The following is a 15,781-nucleotide window of genomic DNA, read 5'->3' on the forward strand; positions in this document are numbered from 1 at the left end:
TCGAATTTCAAACGTTTGTCTTTTCGAGATTATTGATATTTCATTTTATTTCATAAAGGAATTGATAGAAATTGAATTAGTTATGAAAGTATTCAACTTTTTTTTCAAATTTACAAACGTCTGGCAACACCAATATGTTTGACATTTACTTGCAAATGTCATGTAGTATACATATAGTAAAAAATGTCAAAGGAAAACCTAAATATAAACTCGTAAATCTCGTACACCGAACGAGATTTTTGTATTTCAAAAATTGTTTTGAAAGTTCGTTGATCCGATCATTATAAACTGAAATGGATTTTTCAAAAGATAGTGAATTAAAACCGGTATTGGTTTACAAAGATCCCAAAGAAATCATTCCGTTTAGTAATATCGTCGTGCCTTCGTCGATGCGATCACCTCTTTGGAAACATTTTGGATTTCCTGCCGACAGAGACAAAACAATTATAACAAAAAATCGTATCATATGCGGCATTTGTCGAATAATGCTCGCGTATAACAAGAATACCACAAATCTTAGCACACACCTTAGAAACAAACATCCACACATATTGGATGAAATTCAAACAAATTCAAACAAACATAAAATCAACAAATACGAAGATTTTAAAATGCCAGTTCGATTGAATTCAGAAAGTGAATCCCCATCTCTTCCGAAACGATCCAAAACCGAAGAGTATGAAAACAATTGGTATTCCGATAATGGTGTTGATGAAAGTCCACAAAAGGAAGAGATTCATCCAACAGGCATAATTAAGAAGACATTTGTCAAGGCGAGAAAATTGATAATGGAGTCATCTGATATGATTGAAAATTTGGTGATTGAATCACAAGATAATGATGATATTGAAAATCAGTACATAGAAACAATTGATTACAATCATATCAATGACGAAGAAAATGAAACTATTACCGAAACACTTGAAACCGATTGCACGGATTCGACTTTGAATACGGATCAATCCAAAGATGATTATCTCACCGAAGAGTTTTTAACAATAAAAGAATCTCATGAAGTTATTTATGAAAGTCCAACCGAGGGAATAGAGATTCCTTCAAAATCTCCACCGAAGATAATAGCAAACAAAATAAGCGACTCACGGAACGAAGAAATTACAGAACAAATTAAAAAATTCCTTATCAAAGATCTCATTCATCCAAGCATTGTTGATGGATCTGGATTCAAAGATTTGATGGGATTCTTTGATACTGATATTCCAAATTCATTACAGGTAACTACATCAAAATTTACGCTACCGAACAAAGATTTTTTTTTAAATAATTCGTTTTATATCCAGTTCACAGAGTACATAGAAAAGGACTATGGTTTACAACATTCATGCATATTAAGTGGAATTGAATCGATACTCAAAAATCAAAATTACTCGCTTTCATTTTGCAAACTGAGCTCCAGTTTCACAGAAATTTCGATAAATTACTTGTCAGATATTGAAACCAAAAATAGTCTTGAAAATCAAATTTTCTGCATTTCCAAAAATTGCACGCAGTTTTTTGAAACATTTGTAGATGACCAAGAAAAATGTAGTGCATTTGTTGTCGATTTTGATTTACAAAGTATTTGCGAGAAAGTTCACACCATGAAAATTCCAATCATTCCAACTTTTTCGTATGTTACGAATATGGTTTTTGAAGCGATTTATGGGCAGTTTTCAGCGGTTCGAAATGCCGTTGATGAACTATTGTTGGGTATGTATTTAATTTAAGTTTGACTTCTTTTCACTGCTTCAATTATTTTTGTGACTTTTCTTTAGGAAATGTGAAAAAGTTCCACAATTGGATGCAAAAATTCGAATATTTATCACAATTTTTGATAAATTCGTCAAACAACGATTCGGAAAACAAGCAAATTATTCAAGCTTTTATTGAATGTATACGACCATTGAAGGTATTATTATATATAGTTTTTTTTCCTCTAATAAAATCGATAATTTTTTTCAACTATTTTTAGAATTACATGGATGTGCTGACATTTGAAAGAACAATTCATCATGCATCAGTGATGAAACCAGTTGCACAACAACTGATTGTACAGTACTACACAGAAGTCGAAATGGAATCCGAGTCTCTAGATACTGAAATTACCATATTGGAGAAAGATATGAAGCGAATAATTCATCAAATCTTTGAAGATCAGTGCGTATTATTCAAGAAACGATGCGAGAAAATTATGATTATAATTTTTTTTTCATTTAAAATTTTATTGCAGCATAATTAAAAATCCGTTTTTGACAATGGCTTCATTCCTTGACCCACGTTTTCAAGGACTTACCTCAACCGATGACTTAAATCAAATACGTGATGAACTCAAAAAGACTTTACAAACAAACGATTCACAGTCATCGGAGACAGAAAGACTCTCGAAGCTAAAAAGTGAGAAAAATGTCGGTCTTTCCTCCTTATTTTCAAACATTCCAAAAATCACAAAATCCAAAGTGCCAAAGAATCGGTTTGATATCGAATTTCGCAGCTACACAGAAGATGCCAGTTTGGAGATGCAGTTTTGTCCAATGGAATGGTGGTTTGAAACAGAATCATTATATCCAACCATAAGTCAATATGTGAAAAAATATTTTTGTGTACCAGCTTTCACAAATAATTTCCACCGATTTCCACCTAAATATGATCACATTGCATGCGATACTAACGAACAACTACTTTGGCTCCATTTAAACGAATTACGACATAGATCACCAGAGTCCTAAAAAAATGTCTCATCAAATCTTCATTGAAGCAAATCATATTAAAAAAAAACATTTGTATTAAAATGAAATCGTTTCTATTTTGATTTTTTTCTGTTTTACAAAGGTATTCTCGGTTAGAAAATTGATCTAAGGTTAATTGAAGATAACTGTACCACCGCTGAAGATATATTTTGCGCATGCTGCATTTCCAGTTTTTGGTTTCATACCTAATAGGTATTACCTATGAAAAAAAAAAAAATATTTTAATTAATACAAAAAAATCAAAGAAAAGAAAATAAATAAAAAATACTTACTCAATAATAGCCGCTGGTTGTTGCAAGATGCATTTATTATCATCTTTGCGACACTCCATATGTTCTTAAATGGCTGTTTGTCCTTTAATGTGTTCCATGTTCTTAGTTGCGCTTTTTTTTCCTCTGACATGCTGTTATCGATCGGTTTCTCCATTTCTGAAAGATTGAACAATAGAAAATTAGAAAAAATACAATGAAGCTAGCGATATATCGTGATGCTATTTATGGTATCATATGAATATCCTGCTATTGGTACATTTCAATTTTGTGACAACAATTTTTTTCTTTTTAATTTTTAGCTCCAAATGTTGACCAATTTAGTTTAGCTCAAAGTACCTAAATTGAACTCTAATGAATGTCTACATTTGGAGCTAAAAATTAAAAAGAATAAAAATTGTTGTCACAAAGTTGAAATGTACCAATAGCACGATATTCATATCATACTCTATCAATAGCATCAAGATATATCGCTGTAGCTTTATTCTATAGACACAAAAAAAACAATAACTTTATATTTAATGCACTCACCGTTGACGAAAGTTTTATATATGGTGCAATTCACGGAAAACGCGTTCTTTACGGTAGTTAATATAAACTCCTGAAGTTGAACTTCATTTGAAAAATGCTGCGGCGTTTTTTGGTCAAGTGCACGTAACTGTTTATATGAATCTTCCAACGCGGCGTCATCCAAGCCCATTGAAGGTTCTGAGCTAGTTTGTCGTAACTGTTTATCTGCATCTTCCAACACAGCGTCATCGAAGTTCGCTGGAACGCTTTCACTACTTTTCAATATATGCACTAAAAATATTAACACTATTGGAAAAAAATTCATTTTTATTCACAGTAATGTCGTAACGAGAATAACTAAGAACAAAGTGAAACTGATTAACAAATAAATATTCATAAGCAATTTATACTGAATTTTGGACGATACATAAATAAAAAAAAATATCAGTGTTATATAATAAAGTGTATAAAAAATATATGTTTTGTACACATTGAATGTACTTAAATAAATAAACAATTTTGAACAAAACACATAAAACATGAGATTTGCTTTTGTTGATAACTTACTCTTGAATGCAGACATTGCATGTCTATTGAAGGGCACATCAAATGTTTGTAATTGTTGTGGTTGACTTTTATCCAAATCATATCTTAAACATCGATTAAATAATGATTTAAGTTCAGCATTTCGTTGTATTTATAGAGTAAATTAGTGCAAATTCATTTGATACGGAAGTGTTTAAATTTTCCAAGCATTTTTGAAATGAATTTACACATTCACAATGCCGAATATATGATTGTTTAGTGTAATTTAGTGCAATATATTTAAACGCATCACATTTGTAAGCATCGGAATAAAAGACAAACGTATGAGATCTTTGAACGAAACCCGAATACAAATATATTTTGCTCAAAATACAAACGGAGAAAATCTTAGCGTAAAAACCAAATATCTTTGAAGTCGATTTACAAATACTACTCAATTTTCTGTATCATCTGGTGAAATCAGAATAAAAAAACTCGCATTCCTTATCATCTAAATCACGATTGGCATTCGGTCACTATTCAATATAGGTGTTACATGGGAAGTTTATATGAAACTCTCGGAGACTCGGTATAGAGCACTCCAAAAGTGAAAAAAGTCCAGATCGTGATTTAGATGATAAGGAATGCGATTTTTTTCATTCTGATTTCACCAGGTGATACAGAAAATTGAGTAGTATTTGAGAATTGAAGAAAAAAAATTTAATAATTTTTTTCATTTTTCGCAATTTTTTACCATCTATGTACATGGGAGGCTTGTATGAAAAACACGGAAGACCGCTGAAATGGCAAATATTAAATATGTATGGACGTACGATAGTGTCATTTCAGCGATCTTCCATGTTTTTTCCTCAATTCTCAAATACTACTCAATTTTCTGTATCACCTGGTTCAATCAGAATGAAAAAAATCGCATTCCATATCATCTTAATCACGATCTGGACTTTTTTCACTGTTTGAGTGCTCTATACCGAGTCTCCGAGAGTTTCATATAAACTTGCTATGTGATGCCTATTGAATAATAAGCGAATACCAATCGTGATTGAATCACTAGGCGACATTTGGCTATTGCAAGGCGAGTTTATATGAAACTCTCGGAGACTCGGTATAGAGCACAAAAAGTGAAAGAAAAAAACATTTTTTTCTCAATTCTCGAACACCACTAAATGGTCTATATCATGTGGTGTGATCAGAACGTAAAAGTTTGTCATCTTTGTCACTCAAATCATTGTCCAATGCTATCTCGCTCCTCCTTGTATGTATGAATATTTACAACGGACATTCTATTCACACACACAACTTGCACTCATATTTTATGGAAGCGAACCAATGATTCACTCAATTGAGTTAAACTCAAACCAATTATTGTTATTTGAAAAATACGCATAAAAACCTAATATAAAAACGTTCAGCGTAAAAACCAAATGTATACAAATTGCGAGTGAAAATAAAATAAGTCGAGTTATTTTACTTTTATTCCGATTTCAAAGATATTTGGTTTTTACGCTAAGATTTTCTCCGTTTGTATTTTGAGCAAAATATATTTGTATTCGGGTTTCGTTCAAAGATCTCATATGTTTGTCTTTTATTCCACAGCTTACATTTATGAAGCGAACGGCAACATAAATCCAAACGATTGGTTTCATTTTTTGCATTGAAAAATGTTGCTTCTAATGATCGTTTCAACGTAAATTCTGTAGGTAGTAAAATTGATTTACAGAATTTTGTTTCTGAAATTAATAAAAATAAAAAAGAGATAAAAACGGAAAAGAGATTGTGAAAATATGTTCATCGTCTTCCTTAATAATACTTAAATCCATACCATTGAGATGGTTAGACACATTGATTCAGAAAATGCTGAATTGGCTAATTGAATAATCAACAGAGACATACAAAATAAAAAAAACCGTATTCTAGTTTCCATAATGAAATCTATTTGAAAAATTGATTCGTGAGACAGGCAAGTTCTTGGTTGAAAATAAAAATACTACTAACCTTAAGAACCAGTGATGAACACTGTCGAAGCGTTAGCCATCCCAGTAACATGTATTGAATAATTTCAAAGTTCATTTCCCAATAGTGATTTTTCTTAATCTTTTCTATTGTTTTCACAAAAAAAAAAAAAACAATACAGATATTCAACATCATTGATAATCAATTTTGGAAATGATAACGAAATAACAAGTATACCGAATAACGACTTCTTTTCAAATAAATATATTATCATCTAATGCCCTTTGGAATTTCATAAGCCATATGACATCACATTGAGTTGCTAGATAATTGTTTCTTATCGTAGAACACAGAGGATTTATGTTGATGCAGTTATTGAGGAACGATTGAATAAATGAACAAATGTACTAGTAGTTTGCGCTTAAATTTGACATAGAAGTGCATGGACCTATTTAGCCATAAAAGGAATGATAAAATTCCATCAATGGTTTCAATGATCACAATAGTATTTAAAATTGAATCACTCACATTTAAATTAAATGTGATAACAACTTATAGTCGATTACATCAGTCGATTACATCAGAAATGCGATGTCTTATAAATTAGAATCCCATGGAAATTTGGAGAAGTATGCAACCAAACCGTAGTAGGTCATCCACATATGCTAAAGCAGTAATAAATATTTTTTTATATAAAATGAACAACTGCTTTGTCTCCATTTAAACGAATTACGTCATATATCACCAGAGTCCTAAAAAAATGTCTCATCAAATCTTCATTGAAGCAAATCATATAAAAAAACATTTGTATTAATATGAAATCGTTTCTATTTTGATTTTTTTCTGTTTTACAAAGGTATTCTCGGTTAGCATTTTGAATTTGTGTCTTATTCTGTACTAAAGTTATGAATATTAAACAGAAATTATTTGAAAGTGTCAATCTTACGGCATTAATGAATTTCACATTTTATTTCATTTTTGATTCAACAATTGGATTAATTGATTACTGTACTTTCACTAAATTAATACTTTCTTAGAGAAAAATACATCTTTTCCAAAGAAAGGGTCGATGAAGGAAGTTGTATAATAATAGGCAAAGTGATATTGGGAGTGACATTTGTTACAATCGTGAAATATCTTTCCGTATTATGATATATTAACTTTTAATTCCAAATTAATGTAAAGCTAATAATATATGCAATTTCATCTACTCACAATTCTTTCAGTTACTTGTTTTAATGGGTTGTAAAGTGACATTTCCATTATGAATGAATTTAATTCAGTTATTGCTATTATTTTTTTTTCTTTTTTTTCTATTCAAACAATTGATTAATAATAGTATATATTTACATTGAATATTAAAAATTTGTATCGCAATCCGATTTCACTTTCATAACTGTGATAAACATACTAATTAAAAGATTTCTCGATGCGACAGACTACTAGAAAACAATAATTATTTTCATCAACCAAAAGAATGCTTACGTTGCTACAACTTCAACGTAGTTTGCTGGATATCTGCGAAAAGAAATTGATATGTATGAATACTTTCAATCCGATGAATTTTTATACGAGGACAACTTACAATCCGACACGTCCATTCTTGCGACCCTTGCACCATCCTTGTTCATCTTCATCTTCAAGCTTTTCAAATATCTCACCTGCAATTGAAATGAAATTGTTTGTTTAATAAAAAATATAGGTAATAAATGTTAAAAGTGATCTTATTTTGTTTACCTTGTTTAAATGTCAACTCATCACTTTCGGCACCATCGTAATCGTATAAAGCTTTAAGGATACAAGTAGACAAACGTTTGACATTGTTTATGACTTTTATTAAGAATTTAATTACCTTTAACTGGAACACCGGCCTCGCCGTTATCAACCAAAATGCTTTCAGCTTCTCCTATAAAAAAAATGAAAGTAAATATTGTGTATTTATGTTTTTCAATTAAAAACTGCAGGTAACTACCTTCATCCCATTCGCCATCTTCTTCGTCGAATGGATTCGCCTCTGATTTGTTGGTGCCATTTCTGCAAGCAAATAAAATATATTTTTTGAATTTCATATATTTATGGTGCGCAAAATTGAAAATTTGAAGCGCTTACGTTATTGATGAGTTTCGATTATTTGGTGAATTTGATGTATTGTTTGGAGATGAATCATTGGATTTTGGAGAATCTTCCTTATTTACTCGAGCTGCTGATGTTTTTATCGCTGTTTTAATACTATTTCGACTGTTTTGTGGCGGTGGGTATTCCTGAAATGATTTTTTTAAAATTATAGTCATGTACAGTGTTTCATATATCGCCATCAGTATCCTTAAGATAACTGAGAATGGTATATTCATCCAGATATGACACTGTCTAAATTAGACACTGGAGATGATAAGCGTGTCTTATGCAATTTTGACACAATTTTGACACTCATATCTGGCTGAATATATCTCTCTCAGTTATCTTACGGATACTGATAGCTATATATGAAACAATGGTCATGTATACAACTTGATGGTTTGTCGAAATGCCGGCAAATTTGAAATACAGTAAATTGAATCAAAACTAAATCACACAAAACGGGTAAATATTAAATTAAAAAAACATATAACATGCATACAGGCAACTCTTCGCCAACTGGTCTTTGATGGATGAGCGTAATTGGAGCAGCTGGAAGAGCTTCTTTGGATTTATTTCCTTTTGCAATATCTCGAAATTCCTCAGTGTACTCCTGTTTTTATTTTTATTTCAATTTTGTAGCATCACAAATATTATATTTTTCGTATTTTAAATGTGGTCAGTTCACACGAATCATAAAAAACAAAACAAATATAACCAATTAGAAAATCAAAAAAAAAATGTAAAATACAATTAGGATTGCATGCAAAGAAAACAATTAGAATCAATCAAAAGCTCTAAACAAACAAACTATATTTATAATGCTAATTGGTTTGGATTTGGTATATTAGATACATACGATAAAAGCCGGCCAGTTCATGGCCATATTGACTCCATGATTATTTGACCACCATTTCAAGTCCTTTTTGTGATCGGCATTGTTGATCGTATGATAGAACTCCTCGTAAATTTGAGGTAAACTATAAATCACAATTCAATTTTAAAAACGGCAACACAATATAATATGATTAAAAGAGAAAAGAAATATACGCACTTTGGATCTTGTGTGACATTTAACGTTTTATGAATGGAGAAAAGAACTTTTTTGAAGAACTGCAATCGGATCTCTTCCATTTCTTGGCACTTGACAAACACTGAGGTCATATCCTCTATGTAAATTGGATTATATTTATTGATTTCTTGCAACGATTGCTCGTATTTTTCACGACATTTCTGAACTTCATCCTTCGTTTTTTGTACACGATCCTGCATTTTCTTGATCTGAATGAAAGAAACAAAATTATTAATTTGCAACATTGTTTACACATTTTTCATGTATTCAATATGATACGAATTCAAATATGGGAATGATTCTATACCTGATCCTGTGATATGGAGCTGTCAGCACTTGCATTCCGTTCTTGATTTGTTGCCGTCTTTTCAGTCTTACATGCACCATGATAGTCGGCTTTAGTTTTTTCGACCTTTGCAAGATGTTTCGCCCATGGTTTCTGTGCTTTTTTAAACAAATCTTCCATTTCCTTACGCTCTTTTATTTGAAGCATATTCTGAAATTGTAAAATTGCAAGATTTTTTTTGTTGTTGAATGAATTACAAAAGAAAAAGGCAAAAACTCAAGAAATAAGAAGAAAAACTGATTTAATCCCAATTAGGATTGTTTCTAACTGTTACCTTGTGGAAATTATCCTTTTGCCAGGTTTTAATTTGCTGAATTTCTCCGGCGCATAAATTCTCTTTCACTTTTAAATGGACATCAGAAACGCGTTCAGATTCCGTTAAAATGCCTTTCCATGCAGCTTCCATTGTTCCATATTCGGGACCTTAGATAATCAAAATTATTTTTGATTTTAACGAATTCGCTATAATTGTTTAATCCAAATGGCATTTAAACAAATATACACATTTGCCATTGTTTATGCCTTTCATAAGAATTCAATTACCTTTTTCGATAAGTTCACCCCATTTTTTCGACCACGCTCGTAAACTTTTTGCGTACGCCTTTTCTATTTCAGCTCGCTCGTGGATCAGTGTCTGAAGATCTGTGCAAAGCCTGTTTAAAAGAGATAGAGTGATTTAAGCACCAAAAATTTCAATTATGTAATCTAAATCAGTTTTTAGAAAAAAAGTATGAATTGTTCTGAATGTTTTGTAGAAAAGCAGTACCGTGTAATCATTTAGTAAGATTTAAACACAAATAGCAAATAATATTTTTTTCAAGTAGTGTAGAATTATCGGTATTGCATTTATTGCCACAAACATGAATTTTATAATTTTGGTTTTCATCAATATCAAATAAAGTACTAACTTGTAGCCATCTTCTATTCTTTTTGTTGTACGTTTGTAGTTGCCTGGCTCCTGAAAATGTAACAACATGAATCCAAATCCTTATACCGTTAAAGATAAATATAAATACCCAAAATGAATCACTTCCAGCCTGCAGAAGTTGATCGTCGCTGTGATGTGACATATTCCAGAGATTGAAGCCCTTCGTAAATGCTTGATGATCGTTTAACCATTAATTCAACCGTTTGATTTTGTTATGATTTCACCAAATTTTGAGAGAGTAATTTTATCTATCATGAAAAAAGATAACGAATATAATCATTTGATAGGCTTTCATTTGCAATTTTAATGATAGTTGAACGTGTTTTATAGGTATTACAACAATAACAAATCCATATGAAAGTATTTTTCAAATCTCAATTTTTATATGGTGGTGTTCCATTATAATAAAATCTCGGGAGAAGCATTCATATAATTTATTTTCTATCAAACACCATGAATGACCTAGTTGGCCTGGCCTATATGACCAAGAGCTATTGAAGAAAGTATTACTTTTTTATTGCTCCATGTCAGGATCGTGCAAATGAACTACCCTAAGCTCCGTCACTTCCATAAATAAAAACATATGATTTCATCAAAATCTCCTATATTAATGTATGATTTAAAACACAAATAGTCGATTTTTTTTCTGTGCAGAACTATGGGTGGGATGGCAAAATGCTTAACTGAATGACTTCATATGTAAAAATCTGACGTGAATAACAAAAAAATACTTTCTTCAGCAGCTCGTGTACGGTATAAAAATCAAGTAGTGATTCTGTTGGAGTGCTTGTCTCATGGACATTAAAACTTCGTTTTTAAAAAACATTCAAAAGTCGGAAAACAAGAATAACAGGAAAAATATTTCTTTTTTGTTTTACATATAAATTTGCGAGCGTAATAAATATTAAAGGCTGATTGTCGGTCGGTATTTTTGCAAACACACGAATAAAATTCAACACAAACAAAGACACACACACAAAGTGAGAATTACAGACAAAACAATTTATCTGATATTAAATTAGATGGTAGAGTTCTTTAAAACAATGGTTAGCATAAAATGTATGTATTCAAAGTATGTTTATAAATGAGTTTACAGACTTTTGTTTTGTTTTGTTTATGCACTGATTTTCTGTAGTGCATCGCATCGCAATTGTGTCATAATAGAAACGTAGACCATTATCAGCGTGTTCTAAGTCGTCACTTAACGTATATTTGCTTCTCACCAAAGAATATAATAAGCATTTGTGACAGAAATTGATAATAACCCCCTGCCACTTCTGTTTGAGCACCTGTTCATCTATACTAGATTCAATCTATTGCGATTCAGAATAGTAATGGCACTGAATAAGTACTCGTACCACATTTATCTGCACATCAAAAATCAATAAAAGATGGAATACCCCACGCTTGCATATATGGGGTATGAAACAATAAAGTTGAGAAATGTCTGGTTTGAATGACTTTCCATTTGACTAAACTAGCAGTTGGAAAAAGATGAAGGCGGCATATAAATTTCCTAACTATTCTATTAAATTCAACATCTATTTTATGTGAAATCTCAATGGAAAAATTCACTTATGCACGTTCGCCTACATAACTCTTTACGCGCGGAGAGAATGAAGAAATAAACGATGAATGAATCACATACAAACAGATGAATTCCTACGAAACGCAATGAACTCTTCAGAATTTGTTTCTCATACTTCGACTTAAATCTTTCTGCGCTGCACACAATTTACGATTTGTTCTCTCTTTCTCTTCCTATCTCTCTCTTTCTATCATTGTTTATAAGTGTGTCACAGCTAGAAGACGTTAGTTTATGTTTAGTGAAATAAGATGCAGATATCTTCAAAAATTGCATGCTTGAAATTTTACTAAACTCAAATCTCACATTATTTCTATGATGAAAGCTACACTATATCTACCACTATTTCGGCTAATAGCAGTAGTCATTTTAAAGAATCGATGAATGGTCGCATTGTATAATTTGTGTTCTTTTCCTAATCAAATATAATCGTGAAAATGTATATCCAAATATGTAAAAAGTTTGTTAATATATTTACATTCCAATAGAAAACTGTTTTCTATTTTATTCTTTATATTGGATTTCAAAAACGTTTCAGAACAATCTAAGTTGAATCACATTTTTATTTAAAATCGTTATAATTTTTTCTTTTTTTAAGATCATACAAAGAACAAATATGATCACTAACACCATATGATGATATAAAATTATGGAAATGCTCCAAACAAAAGACTCATTATGTAAACGATCTTAATTTATCAGATAATACAAAAAAATGGAAAATTCGTTTATAAAAACCGTTAGCTTATTTTCTTTCACATTTCAATACTATTCTCATCAATGTAAAAAATAAAAAAACTGTTTTCTAATCAGAAAATGGCTAATCTTTCTAGTCTCATTCACTTCATAAGATTGATACAAAGTATTAAAATTTACTTGAAAACCAGTTTAAATGGTCATTCAATATTCATTCAAAATTTGTATTTTGACACTGATCTTAATGCCGTAAAAAGAGTATCGCTTTAAAATGGTGTTTTTGTGAATTTAAATGTTTCATTCATCAAATACATATCTTTTTAACATTTCATTTATTTAAGTTCAGATTAAGCATTTCGTGTACCATTTTAAAGTGATCGTTTCTTCATAGATATGAACATGTGTAGAAATTCTTCCGTGGGTTTACACCTATCGGAATGTTTGAACGTTATAAAAGCGTGAATATTATTCAGGAGTGTCCAAGCAACTAACTGCAAATATTTGCGCGTCATCATTTCAACTGGAGTATGATAGCATACATGTATAATTGGAATTAAAGTTCCGTTTGTGGAATGTGCTATCAATAATATAATTGAAAACAAAACGTTCAACGAACTTAGATTTTATTGGAAGAGTGTTCATTGAAGTTACTCGACCTAATAATATATTCAAATTCTTGTTCAATTTACTCTAGATCTAAATTTGAATTCGTTTGATATTTTTATTCATTTGGTAGTAGTTTTTGTAGGCCACAATCTGATAATCAGTTAATAGTTTTAATAATCTGATAAACATTGACACTATTTCAATATTATTCCACTTGCATTTCATAGATAAGTTTTGTTATTTTTCACGCAGTTTTCGAACTTAATCAAAAGAAATAATAAGTTCAATTTTATTTTCAAAAAATCCATCCAAGTAATTTAAATAATTGTCTTGATCAAACAGCCCCCGCTAAGTCTTCTTTCACTAATAAGACTCTTTTTGTGTAATAAAAATGTCATTATACTATACCATACATTGTATTATAATGTAATAAAAAAATAGATGCTCACTTCACTTTATTAATAACGACTAAGCCATTGAATACCAAAATTGTTTTAGAATGGTGCCTAACAGTATAAAAAATCGAATCACATTTTAAAGAAAAATGGCATAGAAATGTTTTATTATTTGACACGATTGAAATTTGTTTTCAGACAGACAATGTCACTCGAAGATTGTCACACAGATGATGTCATCGTTGATGAATTGTCGGAAATACATTTCTCATTGAAAGTTTTTTCATCGCTAATCGAATGCTGAACCGCATGCTGCAAAGCGAATGCTGCTGTCTAAACATGCATTTTCATAAGGGCTGAATGCTGTTTGAACACTATACATAGTTAGTTGTAACTCCATAATACGTAGATTTTACAATGAGCGTATCGCATCTTGTTTTAATTTTTTCTCCCATTACGTTACGTAAGTTCACGTATACCATAACGGGTATAAAATCATAGAAAGCCCCCGCTTATACATCGCTACGTTCTTTAAATGCATTTTTTCGCTTCTACATGTTTCCATTTTAGGTGTTATTTGCTTATTGATAAAAAAAACCGAACATACACTTGGCGAATACACATAAAACACAAAAAAAAATCAAACATGGGATTGGGCGCGAAGAAAACACCAAGATTGTACAAATGAATGTAAAGACTTGATAAACACTCATTAGTGATCTTTGTTGTTTTGTTGTGCTATTTCAGTCTTTAATTTTACTGAATAAATTTTCATTTTTTCCACACCTTACCGGTCCGGTTTATTTCGCGTACGGAATGAGTTAATCCAACAAATCACCTTCTTTTGAAGTTGGTTTATTAAAAAAGAAATAATAATGTCTACTTTCTTTTGTTGTTCCCCTTATCAGTAACAATATCAAACACCAATAGTTTGTTCACAAGAACTGTAAACCTTTTCTATTTTTTATTCACGTGAAACACGTATACACTTTGATTAAAAACCTAATCGCTCTATCTTTGTATATAAAGGCAAGAACACATTCTTGATACTTGAAATAAATAAGATAACTTTTGCTTTATAAATTCCGTTCTCTGTAATATAGGACTTGAGTATACTCAATTAACTACACCAAACTTTTGAACATTTCGTAATTGTATGAAAAATACAAACACAAACAATTCAATGGATCTTTTTTTTCTTTGCTAAATACCTAAATGATTTTTTACACAACTATTTCACCATAGAATACTGAACATAATTGAATTTCAAGTGGCGATTTGCTTTTGCGGTGTGTGTTTTAATGAATTAATTGGCTTTTCACAATACTACAGAAACACGAACCACAGTAAAACTGAAAATGTTTAAACTGCAGATACAGAGAAATGAGTAATAAAATGGCAGAGAAGCTTCACTCACATAATATGTGTTAAGTTACAAAATCGAACTAATGAGAGAGAGAAAAAACTTGCAAACCCATACAATGGTTCTGAGTCTGATTGTCAATATTTATTCTGACCTACCATTGGAATATTGAATTGAACGAGCGCTGTATATAAAATGGAGTGTCAACCAATATTTTTGTCGCTTCAATTAGAACGGGAAGACACAACTTTTCGATAACAATAATATTAAAATACAAACAAAAAACAAACGCACTTGTTACAATTGAATGACAGAATTAAAACCACCACGAATTTTTTACGCTTTTTGTTGCTAAATTTTTATTCCGAATATACATTTACAGATTTTACTTGTTCAGTGAACTATTTCGTTTCAGTATGAATTCACCACTGTTAAAATTCCACTGTCGACATGTAGACAACAAGAACGTAAAACGAGAAAGAAGCAACGTGACGATAATACATCATTGTATGCGTACACTTACGTCTGTATGCGTAACAATACGAACCTGTAATTCGGTATCTGAATGGCATCAACGATGAAGTTGCACACATTTTATTTATTGGTGCCGATAGATGTGGATGTATTGGTTTTATACTGTCTCCTCATTTTTAATT

The 15,781-nt window shown here is 30.9% G+C and overlaps 3 protein-coding genes across 7 annotated transcripts; 1 reads left to right on the forward strand and 2 right to left on the reverse strand.

Annotated features, from left to right (window-relative positions):
• The first annotated feature begins 224 nt into the window (after nt 1–224).
• LOC116340929 lies at nt 225–2,786 on the forward strand. The gene is made up of 5 exons (XM_031767685.1): nt 225–1,232; nt 1,299–1,707; nt 1,773–1,906; nt 1,970–2,154; nt 2,228–2,786. The coding sequence occupies exons 1-5, from the start codon at nt 294–296 to the stop codon at nt 2,721–2,723; spliced, it is 2,163 nt and encodes a 720-aa protein (XP_031623545.1). The 5' UTR covers nt 225–293; the 3' UTR covers nt 2,724–2,786.
• Nucleotides 2,787–2,830: 44 nt separating this feature from the next.
• On the reverse strand, nt 2,831–6,149 carry LOC116340930. Of its 4 annotated transcripts, XM_031767688.1 has the most exons (5): nt 6,062–6,149; nt 4,091–4,173; nt 3,545–3,829; nt 3,017–3,172; nt 2,831–2,929 (listed from the first exon to the last, which is right to left on the reverse strand). In XM_031767688.1, exons 2-5 carry the CDS (start codon nt 4,104–4,106, stop codon nt 2,856–2,858), a joined length of 531 nt encoding a protein of 176 aa, XP_031623548.1. In that variant the 5' UTR covers nt 4,107–4,173; nt 6,062–6,149; the 3' UTR covers nt 2,831–2,855. The 4 variants fall into 4 exon arrangements, with proteins under 4 accessions (XP_031623548.1, XP_031623547.1, XP_031623546.1 ...); XM_031767687.1 differs by lacking the exon at nt 6,062–6,149 and having other exon boundaries at nt 4,091–4,338; XM_031767686.1 differs by lacking the exons at nt 4,091–4,173; nt 6,062–6,149 and having other exon boundaries at nt 3,545–3,869.
• A 1,014-nt stretch (nt 6,150–7,163) lies between these two features.
• On the reverse strand, nt 7,164–15,560 carry LOC116341149 (protein kinase C and casein kinase substrate in neurons protein 2). Of its 2 annotated transcripts, XM_031768056.1 has the most exons (15): nt 15,284–15,559; nt 10,569–10,728; nt 10,461–10,510; nt 10,096–10,205; nt 9,827–9,975; nt 9,514–9,702; nt 9,189–9,415; nt 8,994–9,114; nt 8,637–8,747; nt 8,129–8,280; nt 7,992–8,053; nt 7,872–7,925; nt 7,757–7,807; nt 7,605–7,680; nt 7,164–7,537 (listed from the first exon to the last, which is right to left on the reverse strand). In XM_031768056.1, the coding sequence occupies exons 2-15, from the start codon at nt 10,620–10,622 to the stop codon at nt 7,501–7,503; spliced, it is 1,443 nt and encodes a 480-aa protein (XP_031623916.1). In that variant the 5' UTR covers nt 10,623–10,728; nt 15,284–15,559; the 3' UTR covers nt 7,164–7,500. The 2 variants fall into 2 exon arrangements, with proteins under 2 accessions (XP_031623916.1, XP_031623917.1); XM_031768057.1 differs by lacking the exon at nt 8,637–8,747 and having other exon boundaries at nt 15,284–15,560.
• Nucleotides 15,561–15,781: the final 221 nt, after the last annotated feature.

Source organism: Contarinia nasturtii, unplaced genomic scaffold, assembly GCF_009176525.2.
Source record: "Contarinia nasturtii isolate CC-2019 unplaced genomic scaffold, AAFC_CNas_1.1 Cnas_scaffold_695, whole genome shotgun sequence".
Taxonomy (NCBI): Eukaryota; Metazoa; Arthropoda; class Insecta; order Diptera; family Cecidomyiidae; genus Contarinia; species Contarinia nasturtii.

What these genes read in the sequence shown, in the direction of transcription:
- LOC116340929 (XM_031767685.1), top strand. Translation starts at nt 294, where the DNA reads ATGGATTTTTCAAAAGATAGTGAATTAAAACCGGTATTGGTTTACAAA. An exon ending in ATATTCCAAATTCATTACAG is followed by an intron (nt 1,233 to 1,298) that starts GTAACTACATCA and finishes TTTTATATCCAG; the next exon opens with TTCACAGAGTACATAGAAAA. An exon ending in CATCAAATCTTTGAAGATCA is followed by an intron (nt 2,155 to 2,227) that starts GTGCGTATTATT and finishes ATTTTATTGCAG; the next exon opens with CATAATTAAAAATCCGTTTT.
- LOC116340930 (XM_031767686.1), bottom strand. Translation starts at nt 3,848, where the DNA reads ATGAATTTTTTTCCAATAGTGTTAATATTTTTAGTGCATATATTGAAA. An exon ending in ATATAAAACTTTCGTCAACG is followed by an intron (nt 3,173 to 3,544) that starts GTGAGTGCATTA and finishes TCAATCTTTCAG; the next exon opens with AAATGGAGAAACCGATCGAT. An exon ending in CAACCAGCGGCTATTATTGA is followed by an intron (nt 2,930 to 3,016) that starts GTAAGTATTTTT and finishes AATACCTATTAG; the next exon opens with GTATGAAACCAAAAACTGGA.
- LOC116341149 (XM_031768056.1), bottom strand. Translation starts at nt 10,622, where the DNA reads ATGTCACATCACAGCGACGATCAACTTCTGCAGGCTGGAAGTGATTCA. An exon ending in TGAACTGGCCGGCTTTTATC is followed by an intron (nt 8,748 to 8,993) that starts GTATGTATCTAA and finishes AAATAAAAACAG; the next exon opens with GAGTACACTGAGGAATTTCG. An exon ending in AGATGGCGAATGGGATGAAG is followed by an intron (nt 7,926 to 7,991) that starts GTAGTTACCTGC and finishes TTTTTTTTATAG; the next exon opens with GAGAAGCTGAAAGCATTTTG.